This window comes from Cebus imitator, unplaced genomic scaffold, assembly GCF_001604975.1.
Source record: "Cebus imitator isolate Cc_AM_T3 unplaced genomic scaffold, Cebus_imitator-1.0 Scaffold5, whole genome shotgun sequence".
NCBI lineage: Eukaryota > Metazoa > Chordata > Mammalia > Primates > Cebidae > Cebus > Cebus imitator.
In genome coordinates, this window is record NW_016107320.1 from 15366977 (window position 1) to 15387039 (window position 20063).

General features: G+C 39.8%; 1 protein-coding gene across 2 annotated transcripts in view; it reads right to left on the minus strand.

The window, feature by feature from the left end:
- Window positions 1–20063, minus strand: part of ZMAT4 (zinc finger matrin-type 4) — a 367372-nt gene that overhangs the window by 237991 nt on the left and 109318 nt on the right. For both annotated transcript variants that reach the window (XM_017537215.2, XM_017537226.2), the window contains exon 3: window positions 2608–2697. In XM_017537215.2, coding sequence (XP_017392704.1) covers window positions 2608–2697 — 90 coding nt within the window. The remainder of the gene's footprint in view (window positions 1–2607; window positions 2698–20063) is intronic.

The following is a 20063-nucleotide window of genomic DNA, read 5'->3' on the forward strand; positions in this document are numbered from 1 at the left end:
TCCTGCTTCAGCCTCCTGTAGCTGGATTACAGGTACATGCCACGATACCCAGCTAATTTTTGTATTTTTAGTAGAGACGGGTTTTACCATGTTGGTCAGTCAGGCCGGTCTTGAACTCCGACCTCGTGATCCGCCTGCCTCAGCCTCTCAAAGTGCTAGGATTACAGGAGTGAGCCACCACACCCACCCATGCCAGCATATGCCCTTAGAGCCCCTGAGAAGTACTGGGGATGAATTCCACGCTGTGTACGATAGATCAAAATGCATAATGGAAATCATATATTCGCCTACAAACATACACGCAGTGTAACAAAAGCATGAACCATCACTTTCAAAAAGTAAGATGATTTTATTGCTTTTTCTCTTTACTGATTTGCTTTTATATTATACTGAATAAATTATAGAAAAATGGTTTGATAAATAAATCATTGCTAGATCAAGGTTTTCAAAACCCAGGAAACAGCAGAAGAAAAAGTTTTCCAAGAGACCTTTGTTAAAGAATGCAAACGCCTGCTTCTTGCTCTGAAATCCAAACTTCTTCCCCGCTGTAAACTGTCCTCATAGTTATCAGCAGTACCAGAGCCTGAGGGAAGGGAACTGTGCACCTGACCAGGGTGGCAAGGACCATCTTGTGTCACTACAAATACAACACTAGCTTGAGTCCAGTAATCTCTTTCTGTTCGCCACTGTAAGCCTTCCCTAGGAGCTCAGACGTAAGTGCAACATTCATTATTACAACCTGAGCGGATAGAAAATAATGTGTCCAAAAAACTAATTGTCAAGTGGCCATGAACCCGGTTGTCTCTGACCATTAGCATGAGACACTAAATGGCTATTAAATGAAGGGATTCAGATCCCATTGCTGGATAATTTCAAGAAGTTAAAAAAGAAGGCTATCCTTTCTGCTAATAGATACTCTCCCAATGGGAAGCACGATTCCAGTAGCCATGGTGTTCCAAGGTTACATAAAAGCTGGTGTAGGCCAACTCTCCCATGGCTTAGTAAGTTTTTCTGAGAGGAATGTGCCTAGGAAATTGACATCCTCCTCTCTCACTCCTACGGCCTCCAGCTGGTAAAATCCATTCATGCCCCCAAGCCCCAGCTCCAATGCCAACTCTTCAGGAACACCTTCCCTGACCAGAGCCCCTTGGCAAGATCTGCTTGCCTTTTGTCTCCGTGGTTCTTTGTGCAGGATGTTAATAAATACTTATGCTGTGATATGATCGCTCCTCTTTATACAGTGTCAATCTCCCATACATTACAAATTTCTTTAAGGCAACACTGCACTGTTTCCTCAGTGCCGGGATGTGATGCTTGGCAAGTCACAGTACACCTCCTATCTACCATCTCATTTAATGTTTGCCATGGTGCAGTGAGGAAAGTAAAATATGATGATTATCGCCTGCCTGATTGAGAAAACCGGGGCTTCAGGAGATCAATTATTTGCCCAGGGTCCTACAGCTAAGGACTTAAAAAAAAAAAAAAAACTAGACTCAGTCCCAGTTCTTAGCAGCTTGCAAAGTTTTCATGACATCTTTTGCCTCCAATAAGCTCTAAAGGCTGCTTCACCAAGGCAGTAAAGACAGATCCGCAGCATTCCAGATTAGTCTGTATATGAACAGTTCATTTTGTGATACCAAGAGGCATGTTTAGAATTTGTTAGGCACACCAGCCCTGATGCTCACAACCTTTGCTTATAGGCAGTTCTCTTGCTCCCTGTTTTTTTTTAACCTGTGAAAAATATACAAGTGGAGGTTTTGTAAAGTTTCTTCAATGATCATATATTAATTTTTAAGAAGAAAAGAAAACCGTCGTCTACATGGCAACAGCAGGAAAACAAGATCACAAGCACACGGATGGTGTGGGGTATGAATTTAATGCCTGCAGTCTACTCTTAACTCAAAGGGTGAGGAGTTTCTGTTTAATCCGCAGTGTTTATCAGGAGGAGCCTCTGCAGCTGGTGGATATGAATATTCCTCTCATTAGGAAAAGTATCCCCTCCTGGGAAGAAGGAATGTTTATTTCATCAGCCTTGGCCTCAGCCTGGCTGAAATAAACCCTTTGCTCTGACTTGACACCCTCAAAGCAACTTTATAATTGTCATTTGTCTTCCCAAGCAAATGTTCCTTCAGGGAGAGGGATCGAGAAGCCTGGGTATTTTTATTTGCAAGATATGCACACTCTTCATTATAAATTAATAAACAAGGCATTCTGTTTTACACACCAGAGGAAAAATAAAGTATGTAAAAAGTGAAGTATCTAATATTTCTGACAGAATCTGCCCCTGAGATCCTGTCTTCTTAATACTTTATCATGTCGTGGTCCTGTCTCCCCTGACCCAGCCTTGCTCTCTGTCTTACAACCTCTGTGTATTCTCACTGTTTATGGCCCCAGTGCAATGTCATCAAAAACTCCTCCAAGACTACATGGGCAAGTTCTGGCAAGAAAAAAAATACCTTGATATATATTATAATATCTGTAATATTTAATGAGAACTAGTTCTCAGTTTTTCTACGAATTTGGACTAGACTACAATTCCTACACCTGCAAAGTTCTCAGCACACAGAACAAATCGTCTAAGGATATCACATGGTGCCAGATACTCACATTTTCTGACCGGAGCCTCTTAGCAGGACACCCTCCATCCCTGGGGTGAAGCATGTAATACAGCCGGACTTTGCTTGCATGTTTTCGACTCTGAGAAGGAAAAGCAGAAACAGATACTGTAAAAGAGATGTCATTTCAAATCCTTTGAAATCTAGCAGTGCCTGCAAATGCAAAAATGGGATTGTCAGTAGAAGACACTTCTGCAAGCTCCTATGAGTGATGTAGGGTGTAGTTTCAGACAGGTTAAGTGGTTTGCCCCAAGTTCTAAAGCCAATGTAATTTCATGATGGGAAAACACAGTAATAATGAAGGTGAAGGCATGGGGATCATTTAGCCTAGAGTGGATAATACACTATATTTAATCTTCCTCAAAATAAAAATAAAAAAGCAAAAGAAATAACATAAGGATCAATTGTGATGGGAAGAGGAACAGTGATCACTCTCACAACTGCTGCCCTGCCCTTAGGGTCTGGGGACAATGCCTCCCTGGGAGCCTGGTACACCTCACCCTCAGTAGAAGCCTTTTCTCGTGGCTCTCCCCTACCCAAGTTATTAATAAGCTATCAGAAGGGATGGGATTATCTAAGGCCAGATATCATGAGCAAACTAAAGAGAATTGTATGTCAGTCTGGGGACTGACCACAGCCTAAGCTACCTGCCAGCAGATGATGCAGTTGAGCAAATAAAGACCCGTGTTCTTCGGAATTAGCAGGATTGTTGATTTCTGGCTATACTGAGGTCCATGTGCAGCATGGAGAAACTGATGCCTTCTTTGTTCCCTATTTCCTCTTTGCTCAACTGACAGTCCACCTAGATTCCCACCACTTTTAAAGAATACAGCAGTTCTGATTTCCAAGTTTCTATCTGAGGCAGGATGGCAGAGTGAAAAGAACGCTAAGAAAATCTTCAGACATTCAGAATCTGGGTTCCAGCTCTACCACTTCCTAACTGTGTGATATTAGGGCCAGTTTCTTACTGGAATGTGTTTATAACCAAAGTACGTCTCATTTTCTCCATGTACAAAATGAATATCACAATATTTGTTAGGGTGTCATAAGAATCAAATAAGACATTGCATATGAAAAATTGCAATCTGCATAATGTTAAACATTTCTCGCTGTTGACCGAATCAACTCTTCAATCCATTGTTCCCTAATTCCAATCCCCCTTCCCTTTTCCTTTACTCGGAGGTTATTTCCTTCTTTTCAAGGCTTTTGTTCCACTACAGCTTTATTTACAGTTGCGTCCTAGCCCATCTCCTAGATGGTGGTTTACTTTTATCAATCAGCCACGAAGGCAAAGTGATTTCCAGAGAAGACACAGCAAGTTGCATCTTGTTTACAGGTTAGATTGTAATCCTTCCTGTCCAATTTCCTCATTCATTACTTTCTTAATTCCTTTATGCTGCCTAGAACAAAAAGACCAGGCTTCTGGACAATCCCTGAACATTTTTAAGGCCTTTAAATGGGTTGAAAAGTGCCAATGAAACATGAAAATTTTTTACAGATGTGTAAAAATAGTGAAATGTGACTTGGAAATACATTGTCAACACTTACACACCATTTCTATGTTACACAGTAGGTTTTAATCAAAGGTCATCTGAAGTATTTTTGTTCGTTTTTTTGTCTAGAAGATTGTTAGGAGAAACAACATGTAGATGTATGTCAGACGAGTTGACATCAATGTTCAGCTTCTATATGAAAATGACAGTGCAGGTGTACATTGTTCTCTTTGCAAATAAATTTGCAGCTTGCTAACAACTGCACGGATTTTCTCCCATTTTGCTGAGGGTATTTTGGAGGTAAGGAAGGAGTCATGGTTATATTGGGACTATTGCTGCAGTCAAAAGAATAAAAAGGAGCAACTAACCTGCAAGATGCTAACTGTGGACACAGCCTGGGCTGGTGAAAAGGCACACAGACGTAACTGATGGAAAAACAAGTGGTAACAATGTGAGCTCAAACGCGGCTGACGTAGACTTTCAATTCTGCACTTGTTACCAGAGAAGAACTTCTTTTCACATTCCCTGCATTATCAATCTCTTAAAGCTCTGGATTTCCAGAGAATGAAATTACAGCAAAACTGGAAATCTCATCACACAGCCTGGTTTCTGGCTGTTTTTGTTTTCCCCTCTTAAAGTATTCCATTTCTTCTAAAAGGGCTTTCTAGTAAAGGCAGAGTTCACTGAGTTATTTATTTGATTACAGTTAGACAAACTAGTAAAAAGTCGTTGGCTGAAAAGAAAAGGAAAATAAATGCCAAGCTCTACTATGAAGCCATTAGTGATGTGAGATGTTGGGATTTGAGGCTTATTAGTGATTTTGATCATTACAGGCCTGTTTTCCTCCCTCGGTGACCCCCAGCTCCAGTTTGGGTGGGAGAAGGAATGGCTATACCTGCAGTAGTGCCCTAGCCTAGGGTTTTGGGTGATGGAAATCAGAGCCTTGGCAAATACCTCCTGATTCTGGAATGACAGCGGAGGCATCCCTGATCATCATTTAGCAGCATTCGTTATGCCTGGGCATCTTTTTTCCCTCTCTTTGCTTTCTCCAGGGTGCTGGGACCAGATCCAGTGCCTTCCCTGCTAACAACTTCCAGCAGGAAGTGAAAATCTGCAGGCTTCTCAGTGGGAGGAATGTGGAGTCACATTCCCTGTTAGTCTGGCTCAAATCCAAAATTGATTCCAAATTATGTTGGTTGACAAAGGGAAAGAGGTTCCCTGCAGATTGTTCCTGGGATTTTTACAGCTTGCCTTGCCTCTAGCCTAGGCCTATAACACCTAAGGATGGAGACCTGCCACGGAGCCCTTTCCTTTCTTTCTTTCTTTCTTGTGTGTGTGTGTGTGTGTGTGTGTGTGTGTGTGTGTGTGACAGAGTCTTGTTCTGCCACCCAGGCTGGAGTGCAATGGCACAATCTGGGCTCACTGCAACCTCCGTCTCCCAGGTTCAAGCGATTCTCCTACCTCAGCCTCCCAAGTAGCTGGGATTAGAGGCGTGTGTCACCACGCCCTGCTAGTTTTTGTATTTTTAGTAGAGACAGGGTTTCACCATGTTGGCCAGGCTGGTCTCGAACTCCTAGCCTCAAGTGATCTGCCCACCTCAGGTGCCTTCTCCTTTCTTCCCAGCTTTCTCACCTCTCTTTCTAGATGAAACTCTGAGACACTTACATCATCTTCCTCTAACCGGCTCCTCTCTACCCCGTACCTACTAGAAATTCTTTAAGATTTGGCACAGTAATCGCACTCCTTTCAATTTATTGTAAAAAACAAACAAATGAACAAAAATCTTTCCTACAAGAAAGTGAAAATTAATTGAAGCAAAGATATCCATTGCAGCATTACCTAAATAGGAACAAAAAATTAGGCAGACAATTGCAGATTCAACAATAGAAGGCTAGTTAAAGCAGCCGTGGCATGACCTATATTAAAGGGACATTTGGGGACAAAAAACCCTTTATACACACACACACACACACACACACACACACACACACACATAAGGTTTTTAATGTATATAATATATATACATATATGCGTACATACATATACAATGAATGCTGAAAGAAAAATGCTAAACTCAAAACTACACAGATACTATGATTACAGTGACATAAAAGTGCATAAGTAGATAATACAGGTAGAAAAGAAAAAAAATAATGATGTATGAGGATATGGGGAGTATAAATGGTTTTTATTCTTTATTTTTATAACAAATTTGTTTATAACATTCATATAATAATAATAATTTTACAATGCTTAAGCCATTTTGATTTCACATTATGTGTACTTTTTACCCCACAATTATTGTACTTAGTAAAAAGAATCACTGATCATAAATGCTTTTAATGTACACTGGTATAATTGACCACATTTTCATCTACCCTCGTTAATGTCTTATTAACATTCAGACATTTTTGTTTCATTGCAGTACTTGGTATTAAATGAGCCTTCTTAACCCAAGAGCAACGCATGCTACTTCAAATTTGAAAACTTCCTTTTGGTACATGTAAATGCCAGGGTACATATGTGTTACTTTCACTCCCTGGGTATGAATAGAGACTAGAGGATGGGGAGGCCTAAGCTATCCACACAACTACACTGAGAAGGGCTGGAGGAAAAGATACATCTGACTCTGGCTCTTACATCCTCCAAATAAGCATAAGCAACAACGCATCCTTATGACTTTTGCCCAGATTTATTAGTACCCAAAATTTCCACTGCTTTTAAGGGTCTGAAATGGCCAAGCGAAAAGAACTTTAAGGAGAAAAAAATACCCACCTGTTAAATGTATATGTTACAGAGTTTCAGGGAGAAAAAAAGAACCATTACTTTAAGGGAAAAGACATGAAAAAGAAATAACAATCTCTTCCAATTGCACTGAGAGTCCATCCCAGGTTCTTTTCTGCATTCATATTTGCATTTTGAGCAAAAGTCATTACTTTCATTCAAACCACATCAACTTTAAGCTTCCCAGATCGACCAGAAATTACCAACTCTTCCATTTTAATTAAAGCATTTGCCCCCAATCCTAGGCATTGTGCGGGGACAGACCTATCTGAAGATTAGTTTCTTTTGCTGAAACAATCTCTTGGCACGCAAAGAAATAATCTAAAATGGAAATTCAGGCCAGTCTTCTCTTTGGGGGAATAAAGAACAAGACAAACGTCTATTTCAGCTGTATTGCTGTGAAAGGAGGTGAAACACATAGAAACAGAATGGCTTTGTGCCCCACCTAAATAACCATCTTCCATTATCACACATGCCTCAAAAAGATTCACAACTCAAATTTGCTTCCAACAAGGCTACTGATTTCTGGTCCCATAAAATGTGGAGATAACAAAGCAACCTTGTATTTGCATAATGCTTCAGGCAGTCTTCAAAGTCCTTTCACGTTCATCATCTCGTTTCATCCCGGAATCACAGTTGTGAGGTTGGCAAGAGAGGTGCTATCTCAAATAAGCTTTAAGATCCATTCCTGATTTCCTAGATAAGTCTTCCACCATCTTATTTCATCACAGGCATCTAATTATACCTCTTCTAGAAACCAGCTAAAATAAGCCAAGGACCTCAATAAAACAGGAAAACCTGGAGCAAAGAGTGATTCTCACATGCCACCACATTTGAGGTCATTCCAGGGAGAAGAGGGGCCAATAGGGAAAGGACAGCAAACACCAATGTCTAGCTCATGGGGATTCTTGCAAAACAACTGGCTGATGTGAGATGAGGGGCTCCATCACACAGGATGAACGAGAGGGCATCCTGGCAGAACCCCAGGTAGCATCCCTTCACTGAGGGCCCCAGGGATGAGCCCTGGAAAAGGTGCAGTGTGGCCTCACTAGGAGGGCAGGGTTAAATACAGACAAGCCAAACAGAAAACTACAAGTGCTGGGGATTCCCTCTAATGAATGGAACTCTTTTCCAAACTGATGTATCTTCCCTTATTTCCCAGGGGAAGAACACTGGGCACAGAAACTCCCTGTGATGGGCCAATTAAAACTCTAGGAAGAGAAAACTGGTCCTTAAAGGAAGGCTTCACCAACACAGGGAAGGAAGAAGTCAAACTCCTCTGCTGGAACACCCCGAGGTGCCAGGTTCCAGACCTCCTGCCCAGGCCACTGGGCTACTGAAATGGTCTTTGATTAAATGCTAGTGCTAAAATAGATCAGAAGATCCTAAAAGGATTTAGGTAGACGATGGAAAGATCCAAAGGCAACCACACATAGAGGGGACACATGGCTGGCCTTAAAAACCTTCTGCTCTGCCACAGATGGGTGACATCTATAAAAAAATTATGAAAGAAAATGAAAGAAGACTTTTGAGAAACTATCAAGGAAATCAAGCAATTGTTTACACAATATTTACTACAAGAAGCAGAAGTTTTAAATGGCACATGTTTTATGTCATTTAATTCAGGAAAATAACAGGGTAAAAGCTAAAAGACGAGATAAGACAACAGATTGAGATAAAGTTTTGGTGTCTGAGTTAATACAGAATGGGAATTTAAAACATCACAGCTTAATTTTGAAGGTCTTTCAGTTTAATAGCAGAATCAACACTGCAGATCTATGTAGAGGTCAAGATAGAGACAATTTCCAGAATCCATAGAAATAGAATAAAAAATAAAATAAGAAGAAAAAAAAGAAACTAAAGATCTTATACATGAAAGATCAAAACAAATGTAACATGGTTTTAATTGCAGAATAAACAGACAAATACATAGAATATAATAAAATCTTCCAAAATAGGTTCAATAATTTGGGACCAAAAGAAAATTAGGAAAATACATTTAACCTTGTGATGGAAAAGTTTTCTAAGCAAAGAAAGAAAAAAATGCAGGACTGATGAACCTGGCTACCAAAAAACAAATAAATAAGTGTTTTCAATCTGAAATACTTTTCTATAAGAAGCAACCCGCAAAATAGGAAAAATATTTGCAGTGTGTAAAATAAAATGGCTTAATATCTTTGAGATCAAAAGTGTCCTCACAAATTTATTCAGAAAGAATATTAAAATAGACAAAGGACACACATAGGAATTACAGAAATACTAATAGTTAAAAGATTTACAAAAAGAAATTCATCTAAATGCTACCTTACAATTTTTTAATTTAAAAAAAAATGTGTTTCTTTCACCCAGCAAATTGGCGAGGATATACACATATCCATATTGGGGAAGATGCAGAAAAAGCTAGCCCTTGTGTATGTAGATAATAGGTATGTAAATTGATATGAGCTTCCTGGATGGAAATTTTGCAATATATATCCAGAGCAAAAACTTGTTTGATTCAGCAATCCTACTTCTATGAATTTATTCTAAGGAAGCAATCAGAGACATGTATTGCCATTTATTTATGCTAGTAAACATGGGAAAATAAGCTAAATGCCCTAAAACAAGAAGGATAAATATTACAACATATCCATAGACGCCAAAGAGCCATTGGCAAGCGTAATAATATTCAATGTCATATATATATAAAATAAAATTTAAAAGGTAGTTTCTAATCAGAATGTCAATTTTTAAATAAAAATGTATATGCATCTGTATGCATATTCAAGGGAAAGGTCCAGGAAGAAATGTACCAAAAGATTAGCATTGTTTATATGGATTACAAGTGATTTAAAATTTTCTTATTAATGCTTTCTTGAAATTTCAGATTACTTAGAAGACCAAATCATTCCAATAATAGGATGGAAAAAAATCATCATTTTAAAGATTCATTCTAACACTGATGATTTATCATTCTAACAGTCCTACCTTAAGATGAGGAAAATATGTCCCAGAAAGACCAAGAGATTATCTCAAGATCCCACAACTTACAAGTTCTCAGCAAACAGGGATTATATCTGTTGGCTTCACTGTTACATCCCCCAAATCTATCACAATGCCTGACACATGGCCAGTGCTCAATAAAGACTCGTCAGTTCAGTGATTGAACACATGCAGAATAGAATAAGTCAACCTCGAACCAAGAAACCAAGACCCTTGATGAATGAAGACCATTGTGTAAAAGTGTTGTGTACATTTGAAATCAATGTTGTTATAGATTCCTTTGCATCCAAAAGATGAAATTGAAAGCCTCACACATGTACTACCATCTCTAAACTCCATGAGTGCAGTGTAAGTCATAGAAGAGCGAGGGAGCCCGCAGACCAGAGACAGTCCTAGGCGGCAGGGCTCACAGGCATTTGACAGAGTGCACGGTGGAGGAAAACCTCTCAGCAGGTGAGCTGATGAAGACTGCAGTTGAAGAACAAGTTCTGAAGAAATTGAGGGTTTGCTGCAACTAGTGCAAAAGCAGAGATTTAGAGTGGCAGTTGCCTTGCTGCAGAGTCCATGGCTCATACAGAGGCAGTGTGTTGAGGAAGAGAGGTTTGGGACAAGGCAGAGTTCACTGCTCCACTGTCTCCAAGAATCAGAGATCCGTCAGACACTAGCTTGGTAAAGTGTCTTTTAACCTGTGGTCAGATACGCAGGCTTCTGTGGCTAAAGGTGCTATGCCTTTGCTTTTAATTACATATAGGGTGGTGGATATTTGTTTTGTTCTGGACTGAATTGTATTGCAGCCCTAATCCCCAACATGACTGTATCTGAAAGCAGAGTCTATGAGGAAGTAATTAAGGTTAGGTGAAGTCATAAGGGAGAGGCCCTAATTGATAGGACTGGTGTCTTTCTATGAAGGTGAAGAGACACCAGAGATTGTGCTCTCTCACTCTCTGTCCGCGTGCATAGAGAAAAGGCCATGTGAGGATACAGTAAGAAGGCAGCCGTCTACACACCAGGAGAGAGCCCTCTCCAGAAACCAACCCTGCTGGCACCTTGATCATGGACTTCTAGCCTCCAAAATGGCAACAAAATAAATGTCTGTTGGTTAAGACCCCAAATCTGGTATCTTGTTATGACAGCCGAGGCTGACTAATACACATGCCATCCATCTACGCTAGATGTTCTCCTGGGGTCTTCCTTCTACGCAGCAATCAGTTCAACTTCCAAATGCACAAAGGGTAGCCTCGATGTTTCCGGAATTAGGTCACTTTGTTTCTTCCAAAATATGTTTAAAAGAGCATTTAACATGAGGAGCACTTATCTTAAAAAGTATTGGGAAAAAGCAAATTTTTCTTGGAGAAAAAATCACGTACAGTGGGATGTTCGGTGCCTGTGATTGTGGAAGCATGTTTGTAATCATCTATGTGGCTGTCTGCCTACACAAGTGACTACATCGATGCATTACAATTCTAAATAAAAGTCCTGCAAATCAAAAAATTAAATTACCACTAAAGCCTGGAGGAACAGTTTTCTGTGGCATTCAGTACAGAGCTAAATATGTCTCCATGATGTCTGTGCATTTTAAACAGAATCACATGAGAAATAAAATAACACAGGCTCATCTAGGCCTCTTTTGCTGTTTGGGGAAAAAAAGTGCTATTTCCCCAGAAAGCCCTTGAAGAGAAGTTAAAAGTTAGGGACAAGGGAAAGAATTAAGCCAGTGTGATCAGTGATTAAAGTCAGAGAAGACTGGGTAATGTGAAATAACAAAGTTACCAAATCCTTCCGAAAATGTGGAAGGTTAAACGCCACGAGCCAATCCTGGGCTACAGTTTCCCATGTCTCAGGTTTCTTCTGTAAAATTTGTGGCTGGACTAAGAAAAAATACAGCACTTTATAAAAATAGCCCCGTGTGGAGTCCAAAAATTAACCCCACCACTGGCAAATTGCCACCGATTTCAAGTGAGGTTTAGCTTGTGGAAAAAAAACAGGGGATCTAGAGTCCCCACCCTTATGTGAATGACAAGCGGGACAGGGCAGTCCCTCAGGAAATCCCAATAAGTTCAACAGCTGCAACAAGGCTCCCAGGAGCTCCCCCAACCTGCTCTGATCACCTTGTTATTCTGTATAACATTTTTACATTAGATTCTCTTTTTGCCCTATTATTTTATACTTCGTAGCATGTATCATATAATTATTCTGAAATTGAACTCTGTTATTTTGAGTGAATCTTCCATTTCTGTTGATCCAACCCCACAACACACCTTGAAATATTCTGCAAAGGCTGTTCCTCTTTAAATACTCATTAACTATTTAAGTAGCTAGGTAAGTCAGATTACATAACATAGCTTAAATGGAACTCGCTTTAAACAAAACAATAATAGAAGAAAAGCTGAATTAACAAAACAAACGAAATAATAGAGTACTTGCTGAACAAAGGGATTCTCCATCTCTCAGCAAATTATATTTTTAAAGTCAAATTCCTAGGGTACACTTAAAATGTGACTTTATTTTTGAAGATTTTATATCCACATTATTTTTAAAAAATACTTTTAGGTATATATAACATTTATAACCTGAAAAAAGCAATCAGTGAATTCTATAAAGAACATTTCTCAGCATAAAATAATATGCACAGAATGGCATATCCATTCCCCTGTCTCTGCACTAGTGTTGCTCCCCCTGCCCTTGCGTCAGTTTCTTGCACAGAAAATTACCCAGTGGAAGCGGTGCAGGGGTGAAAATTCTCATGCCTCACCAGTGCAGCTGGGGCCAGTTATAATACTATAGAAAAATAGGTGAGTAGCTTTGTTTCACCTAATGATGGGAAGACAGAATGTTTTTCTCTTGAATTCCCAAACAGAGTTAAGTACTCAAAAGCATATTTTATTTTCCCAGCAATATTTGTTTTATTTAATCCATCTCTACAAGCCTTAGGGGAAGCAGGCACTCACCGCCAGCTGCAATTCCACTATCACCTGCAGCTCAACCCCCACCTGCTTTTCAGTGTTTCTATTTGCCTTCTCAGAGACCCAGATTTTAGTCTGTTTGCGGGTTGCTTTCAATCGATGGCATGATTAAAGAAAAACATGTCTAGCCAGGTGGTTCAGTAGAAGATTTTTTTGAGTTGCAGAACTTTTATTTTAAATCATAATGCATCCTCTACTCAACCACCTGGCTAAAGAGGCTGGATTATATATTTTGGAAATATATAATCAGTATTAACTCAATCAGGATTGATACGGTTTGGCTGTGTCCCCACCCAAATCTCATCTTGAATTGTGGCTCCCACAATTCCCATGTGTTGTGGGAGGGACCTGGTGGGAGATGATTGAATCATGGGTGCAGTTTCCCCCATACTGTTCTCATGGTAGTGAATAAGTCTCACAAGATCTGATAATTTAATAAGGGTAAACCCCTTTGCTTGGCTTTCATTCTCTCTTGCCTGCCACCACGTAAGAGGTGCTTTTGACTTCTGCCATGATTGTGAGGCCTCCCTAGCCATGTGGAACCTCTTTTTCTTCATAAATTACCCAATCTCAGGAATGTTTTCATCAGCAGCGTGAAAATGGACTCATACAAGTACCCACCCCTCAGAGATGCCCAGAGCTCCATATCATGCCTCTCACTCAACCAGGGGGACCAGAGAAAAACACGGGCAGAGGTTTACATTTCTAGAGGCGATGGCATGCAGAGCACCTCCTCCTGGGGACAGCTGAGAGGGGACTGCAGGAGGTCAGACTGCAAGAGTCCTCTCCTTTCCATTCTCTCTCAGTTTGATGCCTGCACCACCGGATTCAGAATCACAGGGAGTTTTTTAAAAGGCAGGTTTCCAACTGAATAATAAGGATGACTAGGGATAGAGTTCTGGGCTTTAGACTTTTCACCAGCTCCCCCAGTGCTTCCTAGGAAAATGGATTTTTAAAAATCGCGGCTTTCCTTTCCTCTCCTTTTTAGCTCTCTCCTCTCTCCCTGGTGGCTGCCAAGCCCAGACTGGCAGGAAAAGAAACCAGGCTGAGTGAGCTGTCTTCTGGCTTCAGCTGGATAGTACCTCAGTGAGAGGCAAAATCAGGGAGAAGCAGTCTCAAGGCCAACCCATCGGCGACCTGGAAACAGCAGGCTGAGAGGTACGGAGCATGAAGTAAGCCCACTTTTGGCAGGGGCTCTGCTCTAATGGCTTCCAGCTCTGAAGCTCTTCAACTGCCAGTTTTCATTCCTCAGAACCTTATCTTTCCTTCTCCTCTCAACTTTCCTTCTCCTCTTCCTAACCACCTTCACAACCTTGACCCTTAGCCATCCAACCACCTCACTCAAACTCAGTACAGATGCTCCTTGACTCACGATGGGATTTCTCCCCATAAACTTGCAATAAATGAAATCGAAATGCATTTGACACACGTAACCTACCCAACACCATAGCTTTGCCTGACCTACCTTACACATGCTCAGAACACTTACATTAGCCTACAGCTGGCAAAAACCATCTACCACATAGCCTGTTTATAATATAGTGTTGGCAATCTCGTGTGAATTATTAAATGCTGTACTGAAGTATGGACTTCTACAGAAGGTGTATTGCTTTCTCACCATCATAAAGTCGAACAATTGTTAAGTTGAAACGCTGTCAGTTGGAGACTCTCTGTACTTCCAAAAAGAACCATTATCTTTCGTCCTATATCAAATCCCTTGCTCAGTGTCCCTGTTTTAGTCTGGAGCACGGACATTCTTGTAGGCAACAGGCACAAAACCAAGTGAAACAAAAATATTGAACTATATGAACCAAGAATTTAAAATAAGAAAGATAAGTATATTTGAGAGGTTGAGAAGATATTACCAATATGAAGCCAAAAACATGAAATCAAAAAAATATAAGGCAGACATATTAGATAGTAGGATTATATACCATGACCAAGTAAGATTTATCGGTTTAATAGATGAAAACCCATTAATGTAATGTACCACATTTATAGAAGGAAAGACAAAAACCCTATGATCATATCAATACAGCCAGAAAAAGCTTTGAACAAAATCTAACACCCTCTCATGACAAAAACTCTCAACAACTAGGAATAGAAATGAAGTTTTTCAACCTGATAGGGCCATCTGTGAAAAACCCTAACAGCACACTTCATGGTGGATCGGGAGCTTTCCTCCTAAGATGAGGAGTAAGGCAGGAATATCCTCTCTCACCACTTCCACCTGACGTTGTAGTGGAGATTCACAACGGGACAATTAAGTGACAAATCATGGTGGTGAGGAGGGTGGGGGAAGCATCTAAACTGGAAAGAAGAAATAAAACTTTCTCTATTTGCAGATGACACAATCCTAACCAATCCACCAAAAATCAGAATTAATAAACTAGTGCAGCCAGGTTACAAGATGCAAGATCAAAATACAGAAACCCATTGCATTTCTAAACACTATCAATTAACAATCTAAAAGTGAAATTAAACAACTCCATTTACAATAGCATCAAAAAAAAAATACCTAGGAACAAGCTGATTCTCAAATTTACACAGACTCAGATTAGCCAAAACAATCTTGCAAACAACAAAGTTGGAGCACTCACACTCCCCAATTCCAAACTTACTATAAAGCTACAGTAATCAAAACAGGGTGGTACTGTCATAAAGATAGATATATAGATCAATGAAATTCAATTAAGAATCCATAAATAAACTCTTCCATTGTAATCTATGTTAATGGATTTTTGACAACCATGCCAGCACAATTCAACAAACAATGATGGGACAATTAAATAGACATATGCAAAACAGTGGAGTTGGATGCCTACCTCCTACCATATACAGAAGTTAACTCAAAATGTATTGTAGGCCTTGATGAAACAACTAAAACTATAAAAGTCTTTGAATATTTGTGACCTTGAATTAAACAATGGCTTCTTAGATGTGCCACCAAAAGCACATGTGACAAGAAAATAAATAAACTGGATGTCATCAATTTTTTCAAAATGTTGTGCTTCAAAGACATCAATGGCTCATACCTGTAATCCAAGTGGTGGATCACAGGGTCAGGAGTTCGAGACCAGCCTGACCAACATGGTGAACCCCATCTGTACTAAAAATGCAAAATTAGCTGGGCCTAGTGGTGGGCACCTGTAGTCCCAGCTGCTTAGGAGGCTGAGGCAGGAGAATTGCTTGAACCTGCAAGGCGGGGGTTGCAGTGGGCCGAGATCACACCACTGCACTCCAGCCAGTGAGTTTAGGAATCTGGGGGGAGGTGGTGTGAATGTCCTAGAAGCAGTGGTGATCCATGTAAAACTCCATGAAATAACCAACAATCACCAAACTATATGCTTAAAATGGTAGACTTTATAGTATTTATATCAAAATAAGCTGTTATTTAAAAATTAAAATTATAAAAACTAGTAAGAACAACTACAAAAATCAAAATGGATACATCTAGAAAATATGATCAAAAATTTCAATAATAAAAAAGAACTTGAAAAAATCTCAAGAAGTATTAAAGAAATTGAGGCCAGGCACAGTGGCTCATCCTTGTAATCCCTGCACTTTGGGAGGCTGAGGTGGGTGGATCACCTGAGGTCAGGAGTTTGAGACCAGCCTGGCCAACATGGTGAAACCCCATCTCTACTAAAATACAAAACTTAGTTGGGCATGGTGGCAGGTGCCTGTAATCCCAGCTACTTGGGAGGCTGAGTCAGGAGAATCACTTGAACCCAGAAGGCAGAGGTTGCACTGAGCCGAGATCGCACCACTGCACTGTAGCCTGGGCAACAAGAGCGAAACTCTGTCTTCAAATAATAATAATTGAAACGATCAACCACTTCCTTTCTTCCCTACCATCACCACCACCACTAACACCACCAATAATATTGTTTTAGGGGTTCAAATGCTCAGATCATTTTATGAGGTTGATAGGTCCATTGCTTTTAAATATAGATGTGAAAACACTTAAGTAAAATTAACCAACTGAATATAACATTGTGTTTTTTTAAGTAATATATCATGCAATCATGGATTAATTAGTAATACAAACATAACACAACATCAAGAAATCAATATTATTTACCACATAGACTAACAACACATAACACAACATTAAGAAATCAATATTATTTACCACATAGACTAAAGAAAGAAAAAATAAATGTCTAAATCAATGCAGAAAAATCATTTTACAAAATCCAGCACCTATTTATAATATTTTAAAAATTCAAGTAGCTAGGGAAAGATAGGACTGTTCTCTCCATACGGAGTATATGAAAAATCTACAACAACCATTACACTGAATGTGGAAATATTGATTGCATTCTTTTAAAGACTAGAAACAAAAAATATATATATATGACCACCATCACTACTGCTGCTGAATATAGCCCTGGAGTTCCCTGCCAAGAAAAAAAAAGATCTAAGGATAGAAAGGGAAGAGCTAAAACTTATTGTTTGCAAATAATAACAAACGTTTATCTAGAAAATTTGGCAGAATCCATAGACAGACCCTTAAAACTCATAAAGTCAGTTTGATGGACACAAAGACACACTGCCCCCATCCTCATTCAATGGAGAACTCATTACCACTGCTCCTGGGGTTTGACAGACTCCAGCCTTTTCAGGGATCCCCTGAGCTACAGAGAGCTACCTTGCCCAAGGTCAAATTCTTCCCAGGGTGTGATGATAAAAGTACATAAGTCAGTGGGTAACAAGAGAGGTAGCTTGCATAGACTGATTTGAAAAACACATTATGAACTTTTAACTCTCTGCAATCTGAGGTTAAATAATATTTAACTTGTACAGGTATACTGTATAGAGCCAGGATTTGAACCCAAGCTTTCTGACTTGAGAGACTAAAGTCTTAACTGCAGTGTTGGGCTGCAAGATGAGTTTTCCAGCATCATAAGATCACACATTGCATATTGGTGCTTCTAAGTGTTCGCTGAGTGTCACCCCAGCTCTTGGGATACACATATGCCTCCCTTTGATATACTGGACTATGTATATGTAAACAGACACTTCAATGTCTATTGCAAGACTGACCCCTCTCTGAAATCTTCTCCTGTAGCTCCAGAACACTAATTTCATCCTATACTGACCTCTCACGGCTCTTATTGTCTTGGCCACATAGTTTAGCCCTTTCTGATTTTCATTTCAGCAATTCATAAAATACAGACTGATAACTGCCCGGCTTATCTCACGTGGCTCCAAACCACAGCCCTTTGGCAAAGAACAATACCTGATGAATCTTCCATATTCTAACAAAGTACAATATACCGTAGGTATCCAAAAAATCACTCCTTGATTTGAAACGATGACATCAAGTATATTAATTAGTCTCGCTGTCTCAGACTGAAGCTAAAGCAAAGGAAACAGAAGTGTCTGTCAAACTCAGTTCTGCTTGTCTTTCTCAAACACATGGTCAGGATTCTATAATTTCTTCCTGACCCTCATCATTCCTGACAATCTAATTTTGATTCAGTTTCTTCACAAAAGTCAGCCCACAGATAAATATGCACATATAAAGTTAGTCCAAAACTACTGAGAAGTGCTTAACCAGTACAATCATGCATTCAGGCTGGACATTTTCTCATTCGGGGAAAATAATAATGTCTTCATCCTAACGTCATTGGCAGCATGCATAACCCTCTCCCTCCTGCCACCTGCTCTTAGCTAGATTTCAAGTCAGCATGGTCCACTTCTTTTCACCTGCTGACTGATTCGCTATTTCATAGAAATGTATTAAAATTTTGAAAACTGATCAATAAGAGTGGAAAAATTATGACAGTTATTTTTTTTAAGGAGAGAGGGTTTAGCTGCCTTCAGCTCCCCGACAGCCCACTGCAGTTGTTTCTGACTTCCATGACAAAACACAGCAGCCAAGGGGAGGCTGTGGCTGCTGATTCCTTTCTTCTTTGCTGCAGTAGGAAGTCAGAAGAGATTAGTGCCTTAAACACAACCATCTGTTCTCTTCTGTGCAGGCCTTTCTTCTGGACTTCAGCAAGGGGGTGATACATCGATTCTAAGTCAAATTTCAATCCAATTCCTGGTATTTCTAATCTTACTCCTCTCTGCTGAGAGTGAATTTACAAAACTGGGCCAAAGTGAGAAAGGAAGTTGACTGATGTTTGAGTCCTATTAATATTCATAGCTTGTGGTTCGTTTTTGTTTTTGTTTTTGTTTTTTTTTTTTTTTGAGACGGAGTTTCGCTCTTGTTACCCAGGCTGGAGTGCAATGGCGTGATCTCAGCTCACCGCGACCTCCGCCTCCTGGGTTCAGGCAATTCTCCTGCCTCAGCCTCCTGAGTAGCTGGGATTACAGGCACACGCCACCATGCCCAGCTAATTTTTTGTATTTTTAGTAGAGACGGGGTTTCACCATGTTGACCAGGATGATCTCGATCTCTTGACCTCGTGATCCACCCGCCTCGGCCTCCCAAAGTGCTGGGATTACAGGCGTGAGCCACCGCGCCCGGCTAGCTTGTGTTTTTTACTAGATTAAACCAATTCTACCAAGAAAAAGAAAAAGAAAAACAAATTCTGCTATATTTCAGCTATCAGAAAAGTTTAATGTTCATGAATTATAGAAGGTAAATAGTACACAGCAGTACATGACATTCATACATTCATTCATTCATTCATTCATTCATTCTTCAAACCTCTGATGCATATCTTATACAGACAAGGGTCAAAATAGACCAGATTAAGTAATCTGGAATGTGAAATATTTTGGTTGAGTTATTGCTACCAAAACAAAGAATAATCAGCATGCACATTCTAGTTATTCTCTTGTGAAATCTCAGCATCTCCTTCTGTGAGCATCCATTCATTTACCATCCTCACTCAGTCCTTGTCCTCGCAACTTATAGATCAGAATTCACACAGTCACCTTCTACAGTGTGACATCTTCTTTCGGCTTAGTATGTGTAATGAAATTCCCCTTCCTCAAGAATTCTGGACCCTAGGATAGATGGAAACAAACAAGCTGTGCTAACAGAAGAAAATCAGGATTGCATTTCACTGAAGGCTGTTCTAGGTCCACAAAGAGTAACTGGAATGTAATTTTGGATTCAGTTAAGATTAAAACAGAACAGACAGAGTCTGTCTCTGAATATAAAGATAGGTAACATTCCAAAACCGGTTTCACAAGAGAAGTTTTTTCAATAAACATCAAGAGCGGTACATAAATTAATTGTAAAATGCTGACTAATATGTGTTTCC